The 25,353-nt window shown below is 41.7% G+C and overlaps 3 protein-coding genes and 1 long non-coding RNA gene across 9 annotated transcripts in view; 2 read left to right on the top strand and 2 right to left on the bottom strand.

Annotated features, from left to right (window-relative positions):
- LOC116226200 (uncharacterized) overlaps nucleotides 1-1,228 on the bottom strand; it is an 8,857-nt gene extending 7,629 nt beyond the window's left edge. Inside the window, exon 1 of one of the 3 annotated variants that reach the window (XR_016465106.1) lies at nucleotides 1,149-1,228. This is a non-coding gene — a long non-coding RNA (uncharacterized LOC116226200). Of the gene's footprint in view, nucleotides 1-998 lie in introns of all 3 variants that reach the window. The other 2 variants (XR_016465105.1, XR_016465104.1) reach the window with 2 other exon arrangements.
- NDUFV2 (NADH:ubiquinone oxidoreductase core subunit V2) lies at nucleotides 1,185-17,367 on the top strand. 3 transcript variants are annotated; one of them, XM_031588948.2, is made up of 8 exons: nucleotides 1,185-1,343; nucleotides 2,439-2,504; nucleotides 9,701-9,763; nucleotides 9,852-9,968; nucleotides 11,586-11,754; nucleotides 13,262-13,371; nucleotides 16,314-16,390; nucleotides 17,212-17,367. In XM_031588948.2, the coding sequence occupies exons 1-8, from the start codon at nucleotides 1,302-1,304 to the stop codon at nucleotides 17,303-17,305; spliced, it is 738 nt and encodes a 245-aa protein (XP_031444808.2). In that variant the 5' UTR covers nucleotides 1,185-1,301; the 3' UTR covers nucleotides 17,306-17,367. The 3 variants fall into 3 exon arrangements, with proteins under 3 accessions (XP_031444808.2, XP_031444811.2, XP_031444809.1); XM_031588951.2 differs by lacking the exon at nucleotides 1,185-1,343 and adding an exon at nucleotides 1,400-1,564; XM_031588949.2 differs by lacking the exon at nucleotides 1,185-1,343 and adding an exon at nucleotides 1,487-1,586.
- Nucleotides 17,213-25,285, bottom strand: LOC149918543 (uncharacterized). The gene is made up of 5 exons (XM_090138296.1): nucleotides 25,265-25,285; nucleotides 20,904-21,394; nucleotides 19,682-19,745; nucleotides 19,524-19,604; nucleotides 17,213-17,332 (listed from the first exon to the last, which is right to left on the bottom strand). The coding sequence occupies exons 1-4, from the start codon at nucleotides 25,283-25,285 to the stop codon at nucleotides 19,575-19,577; spliced, it is 606 nt and encodes a 201-aa protein (XP_089994422.1). The 3' UTR covers nucleotides 17,213-17,332; nucleotides 19,524-19,574.
- Nucleotides 21,359-25,353, top strand: part of ANKRD12 (ankyrin repeat domain 12) — a 61,605-nt gene continuing 57,610 nt past the window's right edge. For both annotated transcript variants that reach the window (XR_004166276.2, XM_031588947.2), the window contains exon 1: nucleotides 21,359-21,489. The gene's annotated coding sequence lies outside the window, so the exon portion shown is untranslated. The remainder of the gene's footprint in view (nucleotides 21,490-25,353) is intronic.

Here is a 25,353-nt window from a genome sequence, read left to right as displayed (position 1 = left end):
GTTAAGAGATGTCAGTATACCAGCTGATGCTTGGCAAATCTACAGCTCTTGAGTACTCAATGGTATAAAATACTTTCTTCTGAATTATTATTTGAAATACATGGATTTTCTTTGTAGTGAAAGGAATAATTCTGCATTTTTCACTTGAAGATCTCAACATTACTGGGTCTTCAATGTTTCTAACAACTTGTTTTAACCAAGGAAGAACCAGTTATTATTTTTTTTTTTTCAGTTCCAATATTTGTACTGTATTATACTGCAAAATGAAAATGAAAACAAAGACAATAAAATGTTTAGTATTGCTTTTTTTTTGACCAAGGGAGATCAAAACATAGATACATATGGTCCAAATATTATATATCCCAATCAACCAAGCTGGGAAGATAGGAAGTCTGAAAACCAAAAAAAACTCATGAGAGATCCTGAAATGTTTCCCTATTTTATTACAGATATGTCTGTTTTAATGCCTAACGGGAGGTGGGAGGCAAATGGATGAGGTCAGGCTCTTCTTGGTGGTGCATAGCAATAGGACAAACAGTAATGGCCTAAAACTTGAACATAGGAAATTCTGTACTAACGTGTGGAAGAACCTCTTTGCAGTAAGGCTGCTGGAGCATTGGAACAGGCTGCCCAGAGAGGCTGTGGAATCTCCCTCTACAGAGACATGTAAGACCTCTCTGGACACCTGCCTGTGCCACCTATGGGTATGTGCTTTAGCAGGGAATTTGATCTGTTGACATCATAGAATCATAGAATGGCCTGGGGTGAAAAAAACCCACAACGATCATCTGGTTTCAACCCCCCTGCTATATACAGGGTCGCCAACCAGCAGACCAGGCTGCCCAGAGCCACATCCAGCCTGGCCTTGAATGCCTCCAGGGATGGCGCATCCACAGCCTCCTTGGACAACCTGTTCCAGTGTGTCACCACCCTCTGGGTGAAAAACTGCCTCCTAATATCTATCCTCAACATCCCCTGCCTCAGTTTAAAACCACTACCCTTCCAACCGCTGTGATTCTGTCAAGAATAAACGAGGGACGGATCTAACACTGAATTCCTGTGAGTACAGCTGACAAACCCCAAGCACTGCCTAAGCACTTCCCAGCCGCTTACTCCCCCAGCCGCCCCCTTCCCCCCCAGTCCAGCACCACAGCGCAAATCCGCCAAGCCACGGCCGCAACAGACAGGCGCGCGCAGGCGGTGCTGGCGCATGCGCAGCGTCGCTCTCCTTGTGGCTGCGCGGAGGGCACCGCAGGCTTCAAGGAGAGGGCCGGGCTGGGCCGCCTTTCGCTGCTGCCGCCATGTTCCTCTGCGCTGCTCTGCGGGCCGCGGCCGCGCGCTCGGTAAGGGGGCGGTTGCAGGGTGCGGCCTTGCGGCAGGCCGGCCGGCCGCGCGGTGCGGGAGGCCGCGGGCGGGGTCTCGGCGCTGCCCTCACAGGGGAGGGCGGTGAGGCCTGGCCTCGGGGATGGAGCGCTCGGTGCGAGGGCTGCGCTCCGGCCTGTGGTCCAGTCCTCGGGCGCGTTCTCACTGTGCTCTCCTTGCGCCCGGAGGCTTTTGCCTGAGTGTTGAGTATCATGTGGCTGCCTGTGAGCGCTCGGGCTGGGGCAGTTCACTTTAGAAGGAATGCGGGGGTGATCTGCAGTACGGTTATTTGGGGATACAAGAGTGCCTTTTGGCCTCTGACAGCAGCAGGCAGCGAGTTGTTTTCCTGCCTGATGCTCTCAGGCGAGCCAGAACTGGAGAGCAAAGGGGAGATGGGTGCATGCAAAATATCTATAAGGCTGCACGACACTTCCACCCAGCCTGCAGGAGTGATGGTGTGACAGGGGAAACCACTGCCTCGCATGGCAGGTGGGGCCATGTAATGCTTAGGCTCCTTTTACAGCAGAAGGGATTTTTTTAAAAGGAGCTTAGGCTCCTTTTAAAGCAGATCCAGGCAGAGACGATAAAAAGTGAGAGTGACTTGCTTATGGATCTCTCTTCTTGTATTTAAGGTGCTCAGTCTTGTGTGTCTCCTTTTGTCTGATGTCAACTGTTTAGTCAGCAGAGAGCTGTAGTAATGTGTACGTGAGAAAAGCCTCAGTACTGCTGATACCTTTGCCAGATGTTTGGCTCACCAATGGTACAGGGTAACAAACTGAAAAATTCTTCATAGAGCATTTGATGAGGATTTGTATTCAAACTGGTGGAACATTTACCAGTTTGGACTTCAGTCCTTTAAATTCTCTTAATACACCTTGATTGTTTCAAGCAGTGTAGTAAATATGCTCTCTTGCAGTACAGTAGAGCTCATTGTATTCTTCTCTTGATCTGATTTAAACTGATTAGGGATGGCAAAATAATGAATGGCTTACAACTAAAATAGAACTCAAACTGATTCTGAAAAAGGGTATGCAAATTATAGGTCATCAACACCATCAACTTTGTTTTGTTTGTAGATGAGACAAATCCGTTACTTACATAGAACACCAGCATGCAGTTCAAGTGGAGGAGCCTTATTTGTGGTAAGTCATCTTCTACCTTGCTGGAAAGGGAATGTATAACAAGGGGTTAGCATATGCTTTTCTTATTCTCCTAGAGGTTTCTGGTGGGTGCAACTTAGGGCAGTATGGTTAGGTTGCAATTGGGCAATCTTTAAGGTCTTTTCCAACTTGAGTAATTCTATGATTCTATAATTCATATTAGAGTTGTGATATGTTGTCAAAAGATTGTATTGTAGGTCTTGGCATAATGTTTCCTATTTTATGTAGTGAAAACTAATGTACTAGCAATGCTAGCATCATTTCTGTGTGATTTCTTATTTGTGTAATGTTTGATTTTTGTTTAAACTTATCACAAAACAGTTGTTTTCTTTTTTTTTTTTTTTTCAATTGAAATTAATTTAGTTTGTAACTTGATACTCTAAACTAACTCTAACAGTTTCTTGGCTTCTGCAGTTTGCCACAGAATTACCCATAGGTCTATGTCTGGCCACCTTCACTAGCTGCTGAAAAGTGCAGTTGTTGTTCATGCTTTATGACATACAATAAGTTGAGTAGTGACTCATCACTGAGGCAATTAGACATTACTGTTATACATACAAAAAGTAACAGCAATTGCATAAATAAAAGAGTGTGTATACAAACACGTAAAGCAGCTATATTGTCTGTTTACCTCTGAAGAGAATCTGAAGCATCTCTGAGAGGAGTGTTCTCTTCCACTCTGCTGCATTCAAAGCTGTACCTAGAATTCAGTTCAACAACTATTCAAAAGTTCACATTTACTGTTTTTCCTCTATTTATTGGAAATCAGCACTGTACTGGAGAATCAACTGATTTGTTGGAAGCAGATGTTCTGTGTTTTCAGATGGATTGGTTTTCTGATCTATCTGCAGCTGTCTCCACAGCTTTCACTTTGGATGAAGTTAATGAGGTTACAGTACATGCTTTGTATGCTTTTTCAGAACCCTGAGCAGGCATTGGTAATTTATGGAGTGAGAGCTGATACTCAAGAAGTTACAGAAAACATGAGTGTAGGCTGACAAGTTAGGAAACCTAAAGAGTAGTCTGAGGTGGGTGAAGAAGGCAAAAGGTGTCCTTGGCACACCAATGAAGGTTGGTGTTTGGAGTATGATGCTAGATGGCTTTGTAAATTCTTCAGCTTTTTGCAAGATTTATCTTACTGTGTTAATGATTTGCTGGAGGGGGGAGCACGGAAATAGCAAAAGGCAGGTAGAAAAGTTTTGTGCTTTAGTAAGCTTATGATTTCTAACCGTTTTATTTAATATTATGTTCTACTCTTCGTATTTTTATTCCCCATCAGATATATATTTTTTTTCTAGAAGAGCATAGAAAATTGTGGGGTGGTGGGCTTGTTTGTTTTTGTGATGGAATGTTTGTTCTCTTATAAAGTATAAGGCTATGGGAGGAAGATAGCTGTATGTCATTCTGTGTCAATGTTATTGTTTGCCCTAACTACAGCTAAAATCTTCAGAGCAAATTTCAGATGTAATTAAACACAAGAAATTTCAAGACTGTTTTTTTCCAGATTTTGGGGAGGAGGGAACATAAATACTTTATTTTCTAGAATATCACAAGAAGACCATAGAATCACAGAATGGTTTGAGTTGGAAGGGATCTTTAAGATCATCTAGTCCAACTGTCTCTAGGGCAGGTACAGGTCCCCAGCACACATACAAGGTAGATCAGGTTGCTTGTAGCCTGGTCCTACCTAATCTTGAATGTCTTCAGGGATGGGGTATCACCCTCTGGGCAACCTGTTCCAGTGCCTCACCACCTTTATCTTAAAAAACTTCCTTGTATTGAATCTAAACCTCCCCTTTTCCTCTTGTGGTATCACTACAAACCCTGCTAAAGAGCCTGTCCCCTTCTTTCTTACTCCTTCTTTCTCCTTTAGTTACTGAAAGATACTGAAGATGTTGTGATTTCTGCCATGTCAAAAGTTGTTAAAATGTGATTGTGGAGGAATTGTGGGTGTACCTGGGAGAAATTCCAACCTCCTGTTGTGATGGTCTTCTTTGTATGTCAGTTTACATAGGAGCACCCTGGTTTTGTTTTTGCAAAGAATGCTGATTCTGAAACAGCCAAGGGGAGATGACTGAATCATTAAATGCAGTTGGTACCATCACAGGCAACTGTATCGCACTTCCAGAAAGAATATGTCAAATTTTAAACGAGGTGGATTATTTGCACTCAGCCTAAGAAAGTTGAAAATCCAAATCTACCATATTTCTGATGGCTACTTTCAAAAATGCTTTTATTTACAATAGTTATATTTTCTTCACATATACCATCTCTGCCCTTGACTTTTACTGTCTTCATCCTCTGTAACAGCTAAACCTTAGCTGTTATATTTTGTTACTTTCTGGCCATCAGCACAAGAGCCCAGATTCCTCAACACATCAACTGCATTGATGTGGACTTTGTCACAGAGCTATTCAGTACAGGAGGTTTGAGAACTGCTATGTTACTGCTTAGCTTGTGATGATGTTCAGTGAAATACTTAGATCTAAGAGCACTTACACCATTCTTTATTTAGGGGAGGTTTGTATCTTGAGTTCTGCTACAATAGTGAATATAGGGTATTTTCTCACTGGAAAAGAAGTGATAAATTTCTTTTTATTGCTGATTTGATACAAACTTATAAGAATCTTAAACGTCCTCTTGCCTGCAAATGATACAATTTTTTCATTTTGGTTCATAGGCACTTAAGCCATGTTTACCACAGGGCATATATCAATTGTCAGGTTTGTTTTAGGTTATATACCAACTTTTTTTGTAGTATACATGAAAACTGGATTATTCTAGTTACTTTATTATCAGGAGTAGTAAACATGAATTCACCAAGGGCAAATCACGTTTGATCAACCTCATAGCCTCCCATGATGTCATTACTAGCTCAGTAGTTGGCGGGAGAGCAGTGGACTTTGTGTACTTTGGCTTCAGCAAGGTGTTTGACATCATCTCTCACAACATCCATCTTATGAAACTTAGAAGACGTGGGATAGATGAGTGGGTAGCAAGGTAAATTGCAGAGCTCAGAGGGTTGTTCTTAGTGGTGCAGAGTCTGTTTGGAGGCCTGTAACTAGAGGTGTTCCCTGGGGGTTGGTGCTGGGTCTGGTCTTGCTCAACGTCTTCATCAATGACCAGGATGAAGGAATAGAGTTCACCCTCAGCAAGTTTGCTGATGATACAAAGGTGGGAGGATTTGCTGACACACCTGAAGGCTGTGGTGCCATTCAACAAGACTTGGACAGACTAGAGAGCTGGGCAGGGAGGAACCTGATGAGATTCAACAAGAACAAGTGTGGAGTCCTACACCTGGGGAGGAATAACCATATGCATCAGTACAGGATAGGAGATGATCTGCTGGAAAGGAGCTCTACAGAGAAGGACCTGGTGGTCCTGGATTGAGTTTGGCCTTGGTTTTCAGGAAACAGCTTTAGCTGATACTTACATAATTGTTTGTACTTCTGTGTACAGGAGGAAGACTTAATATATTTTCTTTTTTTGATCATTTCTTATATGAGGAAGGCCTTAGAGAGCTGGAACTGTTGAAGACATCTGAGTATATTTAAATGCCTGACAGGAGAATGTAAGGAAGACAAAGCCATGCTCTTTTCAGTGGCACACAGGAGGTTCCCTCTGAACACCAGGAGCACTTCTGTGCTGTGTGGGTGAAGGAGCACTGGCACAGGTTGCTCAGAGGCTGTGATGTCTCATCTCTGGAGATCTTCAGAAGCCATCTTGATGTGGGCCTGCTCTGGGTGGCCCTGCTGGAGCCACGGTTGGGCACTGCCAGCCTCAGCTCTTCTGGATTCAATGTAATGTACGTTTTATTAAGTCTGAGTTTGTTCTCCACAATCTGTATCCTAAAAAAGGCAGGAAAGCACCCTTATAATTTTGGAGCTAATCAGCTAGTGGAAGTCCCAGATAAATCATGTCACATGGATAAATGGAAAATGAGGGAATGTGTGATTGACAGATTTGTAACAGCCCAGAAGGTCTAGAACTATAAGCTCTAGCAGACTGTTCACAGCACTGAGTTAGGCAAAGCCCATTTTGGAAACTAGCGTGCAAAAAGCTGTGACATTAGTGTTCACCTGCACAGAATTGACAGTTGTGGCAGCCTGTAGATTCAGATATCAAGCCTTTACTGTACTTATTTGTATGTGGGGCATTTAAGGGGTATCAGTTTAGAAAAGATGCACATGAAGTAAGTGTTTGAGACAATGAGAGAAGTGTTGAATTAATCAAATACACTCATCTGCTAAAGAAATTGAGTTGAAGTGCAAATAAGTCCAGTAACTATGGAAGGCAAAACAGCAGCTTGAGATAAAACAGGCATGCACATTCGAGAAGGAAAAGTTAAGTTATGGAAGAACTTCTAATGAATCATGGATTATCTGTGCGGCTAAGACCTAGAGCAGATCTGTAAGGGAAAGAAATTATGAGTTGGAGGAAAAAATAGACTGGAAGTATTTCACATCAGTCCCTTTCTTAAGAGTTTTTATTGAAGCTGGTAGAATCACAGAATGGCCTGGGTTGGAAAGGACCTCAAGGATCATGAATCTCCAACCCCCCTGCCACATGCATGGCCACCAACCTCTCCATTTAATACTAGACCAGGCTGCCCAGGGCCCCATCCAACCTGGCCTTGAACATCTCTAGGGATGGGGCATCCACAGCCTCTCTGGGCAGCCTGTTCCAGCACCTCCCTGTAAAGAACTTCCCCCTGACATCCAACCTAAATCTTACCTCCCTCAACTTAAAACCACTTCCCCTTGTCCTGCAGTTATCTACCCTTTCAAAGAGTTGATTCCCCTCCTGTTTGTAGGCTTTCTTTAGGTACTGTAAGGCTGCAATGAGGTCACCCTGCAGCCTTCTTTTCTCCAGGCTGAACAAGCCCAGCTCCCTCAGCCTGTCCTCATAGGGGAGGTGCTCCAGTCTCCTGATCATCTTCATGGCCCTCCTCTGGATCCTCTCCAACAGCTCCCTGTCCTTCATGAGGAAAAACTTTTTCTCTCAGAGAGTGGTCAGGCACTGGAATGGCCTGCCCAGGGAGGTGGTGGAGTCGCCGTCCCTCGCAGTGTTGGAGAGGCGAGATATGGTTTAGTAGCTTGTGGTAGCAGTGGTAATGAGAAGACGGTTGGACTAGATGATCTTATAGGTCGTTTCCAACCTTATGATTCTTGTACTGGGGGCTCCAGACCTGGACACAGTTCTCCAGATAAGGCCTCACAAGAGCAGAGTCAAGGGGCACAATCACCTCCCTGTCCCTGCTGGCCACCCCTCTTCTTATGGAGCCCAGGATACCATTTGCTTTCTGAGCTGCAAGAGCACACTGCTGGCTCATGTTAAGCTTTTCATCCATCAGGACCCCCAGGTACTTCTCTGCAGGGCTGCTCTCAAGGACTGCTCCTTTCAGTCTGTATGGATGCCTGGGATAAAAACCCTCGCCAACAATACGTAAGATGAGTCTTATATTCAGTCTGAAATAGAGGCAACCATCTTTCTAAAAGTTGTTTTATGTTATCTTCTAAACAACCTGAACAGTACATTCATACTTTAAAACAGCTTACGCTGTTCAAAGCAAATCAGTTATTGTTCAGTAATTCCTGTTATTAAGGGAAAGGAAATCATTCTAGATAGAGAAGTGCATACTGACAGCATTTTTTGTAAGGCTCCCAGCTGCAGAAGGGATACCTGTTCTCTAACTTGACAGTGGCAGTAGTACTGTTTGCTTGAGCGTATGGACAGGATAAGCCAGGGGAATTAATCACTGGAACACCAGAGAGAAGTGGAATTTGGGTTTGGAGTTTTTCTGTGTTAAAAATTTCTAAGTCTAGGAATAGCTATGAACCATACAAATTCTAACTGCTGATAGATCTTTTCATATTGCCAGTTTCTTGCAATGTTAAATCTTTCATGAAATCCTTCAGTTCTTAAAAAGAAAATGAAAAAGTAATTTGGAAATTATAAAATCACCCTGGATTGTTTGAGAATTAGAGTGAATGTCAAAGTAGGTTTCTTTCTTCCTCCTAAATATATTTCCTTAAGGGCTATAATTGTTAGTTGATTATACATTTCTTTTAGTTATAAACCTTGAGTATAGCCTGTGTTTTTCTGTACACTTTCCATTTAATTTGAAATGTTCCCAGTTTGAAAATAGCGTAAAGTTTGTAATTAATCTCAGCTATGGGTATGTCAAGGATACCATAATGAGCAACTTTGTGTTCTGCACAGGCTTTTCTAGGGAGTAAGGATCAGAACTAAAATTGTGATGTCGTAAAATGTCATTTTTTTCAACACTTCCAAATTTGTATTTTCTGAACATACAAATTAGAACTGATTTCAATTTGCTCCTTTTTAAGAAGACCATTTTACAAGTAATATGATAAAATGCCATATTTTGGGACTATGATTTGAAGGTTCTGTTTGTTCCATTTGCAATGAATTCTGATTCAGAATTTGTTTTTCACACAGAGGGTGGTGACACACTGGAACAGGTTGCCCAAGGAGGTTGTGGATGCCCCATCCCTGAAGGCATTCAAGGCCAGGCTGGATGTGGCTCTGGGCAGCCTGGTCTGGTGGTTGGCGACCCTGCACATAGCAGGGAGGTTGAAACTCGATGATCATTGTGGTCCTTTTCAACCTAGGCCATTCTATGATTCTATGAGATCTATCTAAGAAGTTGAAATCCGTTAAAAATTTTTAAAATGTGAGGATAGCTTACTAGTACATGCAACCATTCTATTTTTGTAGCAAGATACTTGGTAATCTTTAAAGGTTTTGGCATTTTCTGTCTTATGAGAAAAGGAAAATAGGCTATTATTGTTTATTAAGGTACTAACTAAAGGACTCCTACATCTGCTTGTGATGAGTTTGAACGCAATTGCCAAAATGCATCAACTGTCCCAGATGTCTGTTTTGAAAGTAACACCGCTTTGCTGAAGAAATAATTACTTGAATAGGAAATAACAGGAATAAGTTACTATTTTTTTTAAGAGTGATGAAGTAATTATGAGTGTTTCTGATGACTTTCTCAGAGATGGTTAGTCATTTATGATTGAGTACTATTAAATTTTTATCTGGAATATATCAAATGAGTTTTAATGAAGTAACTCTACTGTAACTGTCTAATAAAATTATTTGGAACAGTAAATCTGTCCTGACAATGCTATTTTTTTCTTCTTCTGAAGCACAGAGATAGTCCTGAGAATAATCCAGATACTCCCTTTGAGTTCACACCTGAAAACAAGAAGGTAGGCAGACAAAGAAACCAAAAACATAAATATGCAAACGTTGTGTTTAGCTTATCACTGATTGTTTTTTTTTTTAATCTTTAAAAAGCGAATAGAAGCAATCATAAGCAACTACCCAGGGGGACACAAGTCTGCAGCTGTCATGGCAGTGCTAGATCTGGCCCAGAGACAGCATGGATGGTTGCCCATATCAGCAATGAACAAGGTATTTAGTGCTGAGTTATCTTTCAAGCATAATATCTGACTCATAATAGTAGAATACAACTGTTTGGGTTTTTTTCTAATTGAAGTGTACTAATGCAGGAATTTACACTTGGCACAGAATTGCAAGAATTCCCTCTGAGACTATACTAAAAAAAAAAAGGAAAAATAATGCATGAAACTCCTGTGTCTGTTTATGTGATGCTACCTCACTGCTAGACACTGAACAAAACAAAAATTATGTGGGCCTTAATTAAACAGGCTCTTCCCAGAATTATCCTGAAAGTAGAATCAGAAACTTGAAAGACATTCACTGCTGAATTTGGAGGAAAGAGAAAGATGATGATGACAGTGCTTTTTCTTGTCTCCTTTACATCAGTGGCATTACGCGTGGCCAGGATTGTACTTAATCTCTAGGCCTGTAGAGAGATCCACGAAGCATGCAGTGATATAGTGGTTGAAATGAGTATTTCATAATGCTTCATAGTAAATATCCTTAAGACTAGTTTCTTATCAAATTATCTATTAATATTGTTTAAAAAAAAAAGCAAGCAGCTGCAGTGTTTCACAGTGACAGTAAATAGCAATAAATAATTCAGTTTTTCCGTTTATACAAATTACTCTCACTTTGTGTTACAAGCTGGCATATCAGTTTTCAAGTGAAATGTTTGAAGTTCAGTCAAGATAAGCTAAAAGAGGGTTGTGATCATTACAGAAGTTACTGAGTATGAGTGAAGTACACACATAAAAGGGCAAATTTTCTGCTATTCTTCCTACTACATAGGATAAAGCCACAAATCTCCATCACTACTGAATGGGATGTCTTGTTTGTTAATTTTGTGAGTGGTATTATGTTGGAATGATCTTTTAAAGCAAGGCTTTAAAGTAACCAAATATTTTCTTGTTACTGTTGGCTTGTTACTTGTCTGCTATAGGTACTGGAATATATTACAGCTACGTTTAGGAAATGCAGTCAGTTCTCAACCTGAGCAGTGTGCCAGATTTCCAGGTTCACGAGATGAAGGATACTTGCACCAGAACTGGCTCATGGAGTAGTGCATCATTCTGTATTTGATAGCTGTGAGTCAGTGGTGTTTTTAGGGCCAGGCCTGCTATTGTCACAGTACCCCAGGCAGCCTGCTGTCTCTGAATTAGGTGAGTGTAGGACTGCCTCTGTGTGTTTCCTTTGATAAAAAGCTGAAGTGAGTTAGTGTGGGCAGATTCATATGAGTTCATTCATTCATACAGCAAGAGTGCAAGTACGGTACAAGCTGGAGCTGACAATGAAAGCTGGAATCCAGCTGACTCCTTGAAACTAGGCTGTTTATGGTGCTGGAGGAGGACTGACCTGAGTTCCTTACTGTGCTAAACCTTGGCTTAGTGGAGCTTGTGCTTAGACAAAATTGAGTACAATCAGAGTAACTCAGGTGTTTTTTCTTAACACTTAAGAAAAGTGCACAAAGTTGTGCTTTGATACACATCACCATTTTTCTATTTACTTGGAGTACCAAAGCCTCTGTTACTGCACATACAGAAAGGTGACCTGACTGAAATGATTTCATAAATGCCTTATTGATGCCCTCTGAGAATTCAGTAGTGTCTGTTTTCCCCTTATTTATAGGTTGCAGAAATTTTAGAAATGCCTCCCATGAGAGTGTATGAAGTAGCAACCTTCTATACAATGTATAATCGTAAACCTGTTGGGAAATACCACATCCAGGTCTGCACTACCACACCTTGTATGCTGCGAGACTCTGATAGCATTTTAGAAGCCATTAAGAAGAAACTTGGTATGATACAAATTTGTAATATCCTTCTTTATATACACATATGTATTTTTTACACTGTTTTAATGATGCGTTGTTTTCTAACTGAAGCAAAAGTCTTCATAAGGTGGGGACAGTGCAAAACTATTTAATATTTGGAGTGAAATTATCATCAAATAAGCACTTGAACACATTCAAAAATGAAGAAGAGATGCCAAATCCAAATACTTCAGTACAGTAAAACAAATAAGGCCATTATCAAGAGTGTCAATTAGTGGTCTTAAAGTGGTTTTAAAGGCAGTTTGCTAGGAAATGAATTATTCTAATATGACTCTTGGACTGAGAATTAAGCCCTATCTGATATACAGAAGGAGACTCTGAAAGCTGTGTCACTTTATATGCAAAATGAGATTTTTAGGGTACCTGCTATATGAAACTTATTTGTGAAGTTTTTTTTTCCCAACTTAAGTAAGTGAATAGAATTTATAAATTTCTCATGGGGGAAGTCAGTTGAGAGTTCTGCATCATATAAGATGTAAGGAGAACTCGAGGTTTTGTGTGTTTTTCCTTTCTCATTGAATGATTATGAGAGAAAGAGAGGGTAAGGTCAACAACTAACAACTTTTCCCATTTAGAAGCTGTGCTGATGTTTCATGAGAACTACTGTGATAAGAGCTGCAGATCAGTTGCTCGTAATATTACTCCTCCTATGTTGTTGTCTGGAAAAGGCATCTTCAGATTAAATTTGTCCTGGTTTGTTGCTGCATAAGTTGTTTAATTTTAATTAAAACTCGGTTTGAAAAATCAAAGGGAGGGCAACTCCTTGTAATTAAGGTCGTTTGTGTAGTTCTTACTGATTTGCAATCACAAACATTTACTGGTTTTTGCTCCTTTCTATTAACTATGGAGGAAATTTGCAGCTTGGTGTTCTGCTTTTCACAGACTATTCTGGCAAGCTCAGACTCAGATGTTATTTTTGGTAACCTGCCCTCTGGCAAAGTCTGTATCTTTAGTGGTGATATCACTAGGACAGAAACGCGTCATGGAAGCTAAGTATGTGTACAGAGTTGTTCAGGAAAGAAGCTTCTGTGTAATAACTTGGAAGTTGTTTATGAATTTGTACCAAGTCTTAATGCTTGCATCTTGGTTAACTTGGAGATCCAGTAATGAATACGAATGCATTTAACATCAACATATGAAAGCTCTATCTTCCTTATTTTTCCATTCTGTTGTATCAATTCTTAAAAACGTTCCTGAGTAGAGCTGTTCTGTTTTTCAGAACTGTCAGTTTAAGATTATTTTTCAATAAAACAAACCTGTAAGTTTTGTCTCAAAAACATGTCCAAAGACTGACTTCACAGTTTGTTACAATCTTTAACAGAAATCTTTTGGACTTGTCTAAGAGGATTTAACTGTATCAGTGCTTTGGTAGCTGAAGTACAAGTAATGAGATAATTATGATGGAATCAATAATGAATATCTTAATGTTGTTCCATACCCATTGCTGAATCTATTATATATATTTTTTTAGGTATTAAAGTTGGGGAAACAACACCTGATAAACTCTTCACATTGATAGAAGTGGAATGCTTAGGTGCTTGTGTAAATGCACCAATGGTACAAATAAATGACAACTATTATGTAAGTACTATAAGTAGTATATATAAGTATATATGTATAAGTATATATGTGTGTATATTTATATAAAGAAACTAAAATTTTTTGGTAGGCTGTTTTCATTCTTTCAGATTCTGGTTTTGTTCAATTATTTTAAATTCCTATTGGCAGGGTCAGCTTTTAACTTAGAATCTTTTACTTTCTTGGCTTCTTCCTAGAACGCTTCATCTGTATGATAATCTGTTGGTGCCTCCTGGTTTCTATACAAACACACTGTTAATGCTTCTGTTTTTGTAATGAGATGATGAGATCGTGGATATTCTTGTGGAAGTAGTGTTTTGGCATACTTGTACAGTAGAATGAACATTCTCACAGGTGGCTTTCAGACTGAGAATGTTTATTTTCCTTTTGGATTTTTTTAAGCAGCTGTATATCACTTGCACTGTAGTCTCCAAATTTTAATTTACATCATTCACTCAACAAATTACTAAAATGCATCATCTGCTAAAAAGTCAGCTTGTTTTTTGCATTTCCACACAGTGAAACCAGCTCTCCTAAAACATATCGATTCAAGAAAATTCTGTATATGTTTTGCTGTAGGTCTTGTTTGAGGTGAGGTTGTTGGTTTTCTCTGTTGTTGTTTTGGTCATTTGAAATAATGCAGACAGATTATACTCTTGATGCACCAGCAGCTTGCTTTTGTCATTAAGTAGTCTTATAATGGAAAGGAAGAAAAAGATTTCTGCTGTATAAGGCTGTATAGACACTGTGGAGAAAATCCAGAAAGCATTACACTTGGTGGTATAAAGCAAAATGTTATTTTCTGTTGTGATTTTTTTCCTGCTGCAAAGAAAAACTTTGAATCAGTCATGTTTTTAACGGCTTTGCAAGAATGGTAAGTTAACAGAAGTCCAAACTACCATTAAGCAGGATGTTCAGAGCTAAGATTATGGAACATTAGCATTAATAAATGATTATTAAAGCTCTAAAACGTAGTGCTTCACAGCACAATTTCTACTGACAATCACTTGGGCAGCCAGTTGGTTTTTCGTATCCTAAAGTATGAAGCTTATTATTAGTTCATAGCACAGATTGAACTTGTTACCATACAGTATAGATAACCATACAGAATGGCAGTGTGTGTCTAACTCACTGCATCACACCTAAACACTGATTTTGGTATTTCATTTTCTTAAGCATGAGGTTGTTATATCGTGTGTGCCCTTTCTCCCATTTAAGAACTACTTGGTACTGCTGAATGCTAACATAAATGCTGAATGGAAATTGTTTCTCTTCTTGAGAACCTCTCTTTAGGTGTACCACTATAGAAGTTTTGATCCTCTTCAGAATATCTTATCTATATAAAGAATTGTAAGAGGCAGTAATTTTTACTTCATAGCTTAAGAACAGAAATCACTGAAATTCTATAATATTATCTAGAAGGTTTCTTTCCAGTACTTGTTAGATGGAAGTGATGACTTGTGCTGAAGAATTAAAAAATATCTTAGAAGATGTGTATTGTTGCATTTCTGAAGTATCTGCCATACACAGTACTACTTAATTACTAAGTGATGGAAAGCAAATTCAGATGTTTCTTTTCTCAAGTGCTTCCTTTATTTGCATTTGTAAAGTAATGGCCATAGTTATTCTGGGCATCTTTTCGAAGCCAGTTGTGCCAGGGTTGCTTATGTTGGATATCACGAAAAACTTCATTACAGAAAGGGTTGTTAAGCACTGGAATAGGTTCCTCAGGGAAGTGGTTGAGCCACCATCCCTGGATGTGTTTAGAAACAGTTTGGATGTGGAGCTCAGGGACATGATTTAGCAGAGGGTTGTTAGGGTAGTATGGTTAGGTTGTGGTTGGACTCGATGATCTTTAAGGTCTTTTCCAACCTGAGCAATTCTATGCTTTGGAAGTCTTTCCTTATCAGCCACTTCTTCAAAGCCTTCTGTAATAGTTTTGGATGACATATCACTGATGCTGTTCACACTGATGGTTTTTCCTTCTCTTCTACAATATCTACAATTTCCAGTGTATATGAAGGTTACATGTTTGCAGAGAACAAAAACCATGTTTTCTAATAGCTTCATCATTTCTGAGCAGAGATGAACATTGGGAGTGCTGTTATGACGTGGCAGCAGTCTTTTCATAGGCCATCAATGAATGTGTGGTTAGGTCAGTGTGTTCTTTCCAGTATGCTAAACTAATTTTTTCCTACTTTGGCATAGTAGGAAAAAGGGAACATGATAATAAGAGTAAAATGAAATTCATGTATTTTTCATTTTGGATACTGTCTTGACTTACACAATGATGTGTGAAGTTCAATTTATTTATTTTATTATTTATTTATTTTTAATAGTGGCCTACCTCTAAATCTGGAATTTTTAAATAGATATGTGGTAAGTTTAGAATGGTCTGTTGGAAAGTATGGTCCTGGCTTAATGCTATTTTTGAGCCTTAGACTTCTGAATTATGGCCTACTTGGATGCCATCCAACCAAAGGAATTTATGCATTCAATAAATACAGTATTTAAATAAGAGTTATTTAATTTCTTTAAAACTGTTCTGTTGTATGCACCCAGTTTTTTTTTGTCACAGCCAGTGCCAGTTTGCAGTATGTGCAACAACACTGCATCTAATGGGTAGCCAAAGATCCAGCTCACTGTATACTAAGGAAGCCAAAACCTCAAACCCTTGTTAGAGATGACCACTGTGAACTGTTTGTTTTAATATAATTTCTGCAACTATACATAATAACAATATTGAAATTTATATTTTATGTCATAATTAAGGTTTTAGCTTTCCTGATTCTTCAAACCAGTACACATATATTAATGGACAGGATCAGAGTTACCTATGGTAGAATCTCAACTATGAGAGTCACTAATCTGATTAATTGTAAATACTGCAATTAATACAATTAACAAATTTGCTGACCTTTTGTCTTCTTTTTTTTCATTAACAGGAAGATTTAACACCCAAAGATATCGAAGACATAATTGATGAGCTAAAGGCTGGTAAAGTTCCCAAGCCTGGCCCAAGGTACGCCATATTTGTATAACAGTGGCCAACTACTTGAAGGCTTCTCCTCTTGAGAATGAACACTAAATTCCTGCTTAAGCTATTTGCCTTTGCAGATCTTTCTGACTTAGAATATGTAGAAAGAACAGTGAACGGACAAATGTCATGTTCCTGATGACAGACTACAGAAAAATCAAATGGGAATGCATCAGTTCTGACTTATTACCTAATAGTTGAATGGCATTGCCCATTGTTTTCTGGTTTTTTGTTTTTTGCCTAGATGATGGAAGTCAACAAATACCAGAAAGATCTGACATCTGTGAAAGGCTTCTTTTGAGCTTTACATACTTATTATTTCCTATTGTTCTGTGTTAGTCCAAATGGCAGAATTAATTAGCACCATTTGACTTGGGTGTCTCTTTTATTCCTATTGTTGCTATAATTTTATTTTTTCTATTAGAGTACAAGGATAATCTTGAAGTTATGGTTTCTGAATACAGGGATACATCTTTAACAAAAATAATACTGATACAATTGGATTTTGCTTTTGGGATTACTGGAACCAATATCACTTTTCTGCATATCTAAAAATAAATAAATCCTATCTTGCATTTCATGTGCAAAGCTATTTGACACTACTTGAATTTGGAAGCCTTTTGATTTAAGGGTAGCATCCCACATTTCTGAAGCATGAATAAGAACAAATGAAAAAAGTGGCTTCAGCCTTAAGCCATTTTGTAACTATATTCTATCCAGTGATTAAACAGTATCCAAATACCAGTAATGAATGAATACAATATCATACAATACCAGTAGTGAACAAAACTGCTGTTGTTTTTCAGGAGCGGACGTTTTTCTTGTGAGCCAGCTGGTGGCCTAACATCTCTGACTGAACCACCCAAAGGACCAGGTTTTGGAGTTCGAGCTGACCTCTAAGGAGTTTTGTAATATATGTTAAACTGTCTGGAAATAAAGTAATTTTAATCTCAGTAAAATGACATACGGTTAATATTTGGGGGAGGGGAAGGGGAGGAAGCAAAAGGAATTGGTTACCATGATCTAAGCTGCTGCGATGCCTAATCATCATTCAGATTATCAAAAAGTGCTTCTGTAGACCGTAAGGTGACTCGCTGAATGAGTCCATTTGTGATCAGTGATGCATCAGTCATCTTTTGATTTACCACTGAAAATTCTTATAACTACTTTTGAGTGAAGGTTCTTTGGAAAAGTAAGAAAGCTGACCAAATTTCAAATTTGGCAAACTAATATAAATTTAAGAACTAATATAAAAGTGTGAAATTGAAGTATTTCTCCTGGTTAAAAAAATGTTAAAGACAATTAAAAAAAAAAAAAGACTGGTCTGCAAATCATTTGCCTGAAAAAGGATAACTTCTGTTCTTTATTGCCAGATGCAAACCCAATACACTACTGTTCAAATTGAATAGTGTAGGGGCAGCTACAGAACTGAAATAATTTGAAGAGGAATAAAGCAAGTAATTACTACTCTGTCACCATCTCAACTTCAGGTTTTGATGAAATTTAAGCATTTAAAATTCCAAGTATCTCAATTAGAAATCTACTGCGATACTGGTTATGTGTAATTGCTTACTAGCTACAAAATTATTAGAATTTCAGTTTTACAATAATAGTAAATCCAATCATGGCATATACTTAGTGAATTTCCCAATAATTTATGCAGGAATGTGACGATTTTTTTAAATGATTGTTGCATAAGAGCTTTAGAATAGTGCAGTAATTAATATATCCATATCCTCTTTAATATTCTTGAATAGCTCTAGGTAAATTTGTGTTAGTTTTTGCTAGTATTATTAAGGATTTTGGATTATACAAATACTATAGAGACAGTTTCCACTATTCTCAACCCTAAATAGCAAAAGATTACTGATAATAATTCTGGGCAGCTCACACTAACATGCCAAATAATTAAATACAGCTCTGCAGTTTCAATTCTACTGTTCAGTACCTTGAACTGTAAAAGTTGTGGCTGGTGACTTAAATGAAATATGAATTAACTACAGCAACAGCCAGTATGTTCCTTAAGCTGGTAAAGCTGCAGTAACAGAACCTATTACTCTGAAAAAGATTAAAGAGTTTTCATGCTGTACTCATTCTGTACAAGTAAGAGCACTTTAACTGGTGGAAAAAAAGACAACTTAGAGCAAAGAAAGTTTTAAGAAAAATAAGTTGAGTCTTGGGAAAGAAAAGTGGAGTTTTCTAACACAGGAGCAGAAGACACACAATCCACTGAGCAGAGAGTGGGTGGTAGTTTTTTCCTTTGGTAAAGATGGAATAAAGTTAGGAGTAATGGGAAACTCCACTAGTTGACACTGGATAATGGAAAGGATTTCTGTGACCTCCGTAACTGAAAAATGTTACCTGGAACTATCCTGTCAAATAGGAAGAAGCAATGAAATTCAGTTCTGTCTGTAGAGTAAATTAAAGTGGGTTTATGAGCTGATTTACTGGTTATCTGCCAGAGGTCAGCACACATGCATTCAGTGGCACAACACTGTTCTAAGAATTTGCAAAAGGTTCCTATCTTTAGATTTTAGTACTGCAGTTTGAGATTTGCAGTCTTCCAGTTACTAGATTGAGTTCAGCTATGATACAGTTTGACCAGCTGCTGCACATGCTTATCTTGATTCAGCCCAGTAGTTTTCTCAGCTGATGATATTTGGCTTGGGAAGGCAAATCAAGGAAAGTATTGCACAAGTCAACACAGTACAGCTACAAAGGAATTTTGCAGCTGTGCTATGTAAAAAGGAGGAACTCTGGAGCCAAGGAGAAGAAACAAATGTAGAAGTAGCTATTGCTTTTTATGAGTTCAAACAAATTCTTCTAAAAGGCTTAAGGAATTGCATTTTTTTTTTCCAAGTTACTGACAGGTATTACAAATCTTAGCATCTGCTAAGCAAGATTCTTCCTGTTACCTCAGCTGCTGCTGCTTGTGAATACCCACCAACTTAAATGGAGCTCTTGGAACTGCATGCTACCTGTGCTGATGTACAAGAAGGGGAATGCAGTATTACGGCATGCACTGCACCTGCAGCCTGTCATTGCTGGAGGATGAATCACACTGTGCCTTATGTAGTACTGTGAGAAGAACAAACACTCTGTCTTGGGAAATACTTACTGCCTTGGGAAATACTCCACTCAGGCTGGCAGTGTGTAGCCTGCCTGCACGTCAGCCTGCTTGCACCTCAAGCAATGACCTCTGTAATCAACCAAACATAAAAGAACATGAGGTAAATGCAGCTCCCTTTTATTGCATGGTCACTGGCGTCTGCTTACCTGCTTCTGGTCAGCTGACAGCACGTCATGCACTGCTTGCATCAGAGAGGAAAGGATGGCAGCTCTGTTACAAAACATGACCAGCACAATAAACTCCTGAAAGCAAATTAGACACGTTTACCTAAACAACAACATGACGTGCGGCATGGGAGTATTTGGGCTATGTGATGCCAGCCTCTACCAGCAGCAGGCCATGTAGGGGATGCACAACAATAGTTAGCCTTCATGAAAGTAAGGTATTCCTACAGAGGTTGTGGAGTCTCCTCTGGAGATATTCAAGGCCCACCTGGAAACTGTCCTGTGGAACTTACTGGAGGGAACCTGCTTTATCAGGGCATTGGGCTTGAATCCCAGAGGTCCCTCCCAACTCTGCACAGAGGGAAGTCAGCACCCACTTCTTATCAGCCTCCATATTTGCGCCAGCACTTCTGGCCATCAGAAATGGGGGGCACGAGGAACAGCACACAGTCTGATAGAGAAAGGACAAGGGGGAATGGCTTTTAACTAAAAGATGAGAGATTTCAATTAGTATGAAAATCCCCCAGAGGGCAGTGAGGCGCTGGCACAGCTGTCCAGAGCTGTGGTGCCCATCCCTGCAGGCACTCAAGGCCAGGTTGGATGGGGCCCTGGGCAGTTGAGCTGCTGGGGGGCAGCCCTGCCCATGGCATGGCATTGGTCCCCTCCAACCCAAGCCATTCTGACATACCTTTGGTTGTAGGAAAGAGCAATAGAACCGTATTTTCAATTATTCTTTTTATCACAGAAACACATTACTACTCCTTGCTACACCCATAGGTCACTCAAGTAAAGTAACAGAACACCTGCCCGCTCAATTTAAAAATGTTTAAATTTTCAAAGCATCCTTTAATTCTGAATAAGTCCTATTTGTGGATAGTACATATGAAGGATTTCTTAAGGGATTTTTCTGTTTGAAGACTGGAGAGCGGGCTCGAGCTTCACGTTGCAGGGCATGCCCGGCTCTGGAGCGTAGACCCGTAGCTCCCTCACGAGATGAAGGCCCCGGGAGAGCGGGAAGGGTGACAGGAACGAGGCGAGGCAGCGGCCAGGCGGCGGTGCGCAGAAGCCCGGCAGCCTCAGACACCCGCACTCACAGCCCACCCCGCGCCCACGAGCCGCGAGCGCCGCGCTCCGCACCGCCTCATTTGGATGCGCGGCGCTCTCCGGGCCGCGCATGCGCACTGCGCCGGCTGTTAAAACTCACTGCGCCATCGCCGCCGGAAAACCCCTCCCCGGAGAAGGAGCGGCCGCGCCGCTGGGGCGGGAGGAGGCGGCCGCCGGCCCGGGGTGGCTCCTCGTCCCGCGGCTGTGCTCGTGCCCCCGTCCGTTCGCCCCGTCCCCGCCCGGCACCGGCCGCACCGCCGCCGTTTCCAGAACGTTCCGCAGCCGCCCAAAACGGCGCGACGCCTGCGCGCCGCCCGTCCCGTCCCTCTCTCCGCCGCCCTCCCTCTCGCCCCAGCCCCGGGTCCCGTTACCCCGCCGGGCAGCGGAGCGCAGCGCGCCCGCACCCCTCGTTCCCAACGGCCGTCCCGTGCCCGGGCCGAGGCCACGTGGGCGGGGCGCGGCCAACGGCAGCCGCACGGAGCCGCGCTCCGGGAGCGGCGCTGTGCAAAGGGCGGGCGGGGGAAGGGAGCGGCAGCTCCGGGCGGGCGGGCGGGCGGGGGAGGAGAAGGAGGAGAAGGAGGAGGAGGAGGGCTGTTTTCAAACCCGACGGCCACAGCGGGGCCGGGGCTGAGCGGCTGCGCGCGGCGGGAGGCGGCGGCGGCGGCGGAGCTGCGGGCCGGGAGGAGGTAAGGCTCGGCCGCGCCCCTCGCTCTCCTCGCGGCGGGGCACCCTCAGGTGCTGCCCTGCTCGGCGCGGCGGCTGTCAGCCCGTCGGCGCCGCGCGGAGCCATGGCCGCCGCTGTCACCCGCCGCCGGGCTGGCCGAGGGCCGGCGGGCGGCGGTTCCCCGGGGGGAGGCAGGCAGGGAGAGAGGCAGAGAGGCGGCGGGGCGCTGCCCGCCCGGGGAGCGGCGCCGGGGCCGCGCCGCGCTGCCCGCCTCGGAGCCGGAGCTTCCGTTGACGGCGGCCGCGGCGCCCTGCGGGCGGCTGTCAGCGGAGCGCGGCCACGGCGAGGTGGAGCCCGCGCGTGGCGCGGCACAGGTGGCACCGGGCAACAAAGGGAGGGCGAGAGCGGCGGGCACGGCGGCGGGCAGCTCGTGGCACGGCCGGGTTCGGCTCGTGTGCGTGCTTTTGTTCGGTTTTAAGGACCGGGCTGCTGGTGGGGAGCGAAATAATTCCATTTTATTCCATTTATTTTATTCTATTTGATTCCTCTTTACTCCGTTTATTGCCTTTTATTCCGTTTATCTCCTCACGCGACCGGCTGGGTGTTTTGTAGAAGCAGCCCGGCAGCCCTTGTCGTGTTCTGCACCTTTGTTTTGTGGGTGTGGAAGGAGATGGGAATTTCATGCCTCTGAGTTCCAGGAGAGCCGATGGGATAAAGCAGCACTAATAAAGAGCAGCGAGTGAGTTGTGATGCTCGTAGGAACACAAAGCTATCAGACAGATGTGCGACAGCCCAAGTGTCACAGCGTTCCAGGAAAAACTGTTTAATCTTGGAACGAGGGGAAAGGGTGAGGTCATCGTGTCTATAAGAAATCACTAGTGTTCATTACAATAATCCACCGTTATCGATGTGGGAAGACTTGAGGGGAGACACTATCCTGGTTCTGAAGCGCTTGGGTGGATTTCAGCGTGCAGCTTGACAGCAGCTTGCTCACATCTCAGCCCCTGCGGCTGGATGTGGTGAGCTGCCCGCAGGGGGTGTGCAGCTGGGAAGGGCTCAGCACCCATTGCCAACTCAAGTTCAGTGGGATGGGGTCCCTGGAGGAACAGGTCTTTAAAACAATGCGAGACTTCAAGGCGTCTCACCTGTTGTGACTTCTTCAGGCTTGTGGAGATGTTGAAGGTCACTTGCTGCTCTTCATTCTTTAATTAAAACCACAGATTCTCAGCCAACCTTCGTCTCATCCTGTGTGAATTCTGTAGGTCGCAGCGCAAGCTTGAAGAACTGTCCAGGGGAAATTGCAGGGTTTGAGCTATGGCAGAATGCTGCGTTGGGAAGGCAGCTCTAAACCCATTCACTGTCCTTTCTTTTTCTCCCTAAATGCTTTGTCTTTCCTTAAAAAGTCAAGGAGTACAGTTGTTTTCCTCAGTACCCAGAGGACCGTGGTGGCATTCTTGTGGTGGTGTCAGTGTTTTGCTGTATGGTGTGTGAGTCCCTTCTCTGATTTGCTTCCTAGTAAGCCCTGAGCCTGGCTGGTGTGCCAGAGGGTGGTCAGAGAGCCATTCATCCTTTCAGAAGGATGACATCTGGATCTGAAAGATAGAAGGATTTCTGCATGTCCATTGCCATCTCTTTGTGTGTTCTTCGCCCTCTCAGATGATTATTCAAAATTATTTTTGAACTCTGAATACTACAGACAGCAAGACTTAGGACAGATGTTGTGTAAGAAAGCAAACTGGATGCAACAAGCCACATTCGTGTAAGGTTTTATTCCAACCAGGCTTGCGCAATAGGTAGCTTCTTTGAGGAAAAGGACTTTTAATAAGCAGCCTAAATGAGTGCTTGTATGAAGCATCAGAGTTTATTTGGCACTAGTTGGGGGTGTGACTTAGTTACCACTTAATTAAAATTAAAAGCATATACTGAAAATGAAATGCCCATCTTTATTAAACACAGGTTATCGGTTGTAGACTCAAGCAGCAGTTCATTTGTGTCACTGGGGGTCTGTTTAAATTGCTATAAAACTCAGAAACCTGCAGCTCTAACTTTGCAAGGTAGGGGGGTCCTTTTGCTGAAGCACTGGCACCTGGGAATAGCTGAGTTAGAGCTTCTTCCTTGGTGCTGAGCTTTCAGATGCATGAAAATAAGTTCTGCTTGAACTCATTTGCCATGTTCAGACTACCTTAGAATGGTGAAATTGCCTGAAAGACCAGTGTTGTTGGTCCTCTTTTACAATTGGAAAGAGCTATTGATCACCAAATATGTAATGATTAACCTGGTACCAGTGTTAATATTCACATCCAGAACAAATTACTTTTGACTTTTTTTAATCTTATGGAGGAATAAGCTAGATGTGAATGTTTGGCATTTCTTTCTCTTGCATGTTCTTTTGCAGATGGAGCAGTATAAATGTTGATTGGTCATTTAGTCTCCAGACTCTTATGTTTTAGCTACATCATTAGATTCTACTTAGACTCCAGTGACAGATGGCATGAAATAAATATTAGCACAAACTCTATCTTGCATTTTGCATTATGACACTGAATAGTTTTATTAACAGAATAGCAGAAGTCAGAGCCCAGCTAACATAATTTTTTTTTTTACTTTCAAGTTAGTTATTGTTCCAGAACCTGGAGAAATCCTGGGAAGTTCCTCAAGCAGATCATTGAACTGTGCTTGGTAGCTTAGCTATGGAGTTGAGGACCTTTACTGTCACCTCCTATAAAACCTAAACATTAATTTAAAGAGAGGCTGGGAGCCATTGAGAGCTGGTATGACTTCACTGTGGCTTATTTTGGGTTATCTCCCTCGGTGTGACAAAGCGTCCTTTTATCTGCAGCTTGCACTTTTATCTTTTGCAAGCAGCAAATGAAGAAACTCTCCTCAGCTTCAAGGAGCTTTCTGAAGCAGCTGAGCATACAGTGTTGCAAGGCAATTGGTTTCACTCCGTTTTATGCCAAGAAAAGCCATAATCCATACAGAGGCACAATTATGATTTATGTTAGAGGCAAAAGCTAAGGATACTGAAACCACCTTCTTCTTGCCCCGTCTTGCATCACTGGGGCTGGAAAATAATAGAGATAGAAAGCACTTTTCCCCTGCCTTCAGGTTTCAGAAAGTAGTTCTGTTGTTCGTGGAGTATTGTTCTGGGAGAAATCTGAGTGAGTTCCATCACTTGATGACAGCAGCAATGAGCTTGCTTGCATTAAGACACTTCTGGTAGTTTCCCATCTCTTTCTTTTACATCCCACTTAATGGGTATCTGGCCTTTCAAACTATTCAAGCTCTGATTAGACAGATAGCTTCATGAGCCAGGTTGCAGAAATATCTTTCTCTTGTTTATGTTCACTTCATGATCTTGTACGATAAAGAATGCTAACTGACAAATCAGCTTTCTGCAGTGCTCTGTGCTGTTCAGCAATCTAATTTGGGTTCTTACTGCTAGTTTGGAGATATGGGAAAAAGGGAAAATTTGTTTTCTGGTATTTTCTTTTGAGAAGAACAGACTCTAATATGGTGTTGACAGCCATATTACTTTTTAAAACTTAAAAAAAAAAAAAAAAAATCTTGAAAATAACTTGTTCTATGTCTTCCAATCCCTTCAACTTCCCAGTAGCATAGGAACATTAATGAGGGTTAAGTGCATTACTGACTGTAGGTTTGCAGCTCTGAATAGTTACACTGTATGCAAACGAAGTTCTAGCTATTCTCTGTTCCTCTCCATCTGTTCCACTACTTTCTCTTCCACCAAAGAAAAATTATTTCCGTAAGGAAACTTATTTTGTTCTGTTGCTTACATGATACATGGTGATGGCCATGAGACGGCAGTAAAGGCTGTTGAAAGTTTTGCATGCTTTCACAAACTAGCCAGGACAAAAACCTCAAT

The sequence above is a fragment of the Phasianus colchicus genome, chromosome 3 (genome assembly GCF_987193195.1).
Source record: "Phasianus colchicus chromosome 3, bPhaCol1.hap1.1, whole genome shotgun sequence".
NCBI classification, from domain to species: domain Eukaryota; kingdom Metazoa; phylum Chordata; class Aves; order Galliformes; family Phasianidae; genus Phasianus; species Phasianus colchicus.
Note: the sequence above shows the minus strand (reverse complement) of the source record. Positions and strands in the feature narration are given on the sequence as shown.

Bases quoted from the DNA above. Each gene is read 5' to 3' on its own strand.
- NDUFV2 (XM_031588951.2), top strand. From the start codon at position 1,466: ATGGAGCGCTCGGTGCGAGGGCTGCGCTCCGGCCTGTGGTCCAGTCCT. The intron at 2,505-9,700 runs GTAAGTCATCTT...CTTCTTCTGAAG, and splicing joins GTGGAGGAGCCTTATTTGTG to CACAGAGATAGTCCTGAGAA. The intron at 13,372-16,313 runs GTAAGTACTATA...TTTCATTAACAG, and splicing joins AAATAAATGACAACTATTAT to GAAGATTTAACACCCAAAGA.
- LOC149918543 (XM_090138296.1), bottom strand. From the start codon at position 25,285: ATGGCCATCACCATGTATCAT. The intron at 21,395-25,264 runs GTAAGCAACAGA...GTTTGAAAACAG, and splicing joins TGGCCATCACCATGTATCAT to CCCTCCTCCTCCTCCTTCTC. The intron at 19,605-19,681 runs GTAAGCAGACGC...GGTTGATTACAG, and splicing joins TGTCAGCTGACCAGAAGCAG to AGGTCATTGCTTGAGGTGCA.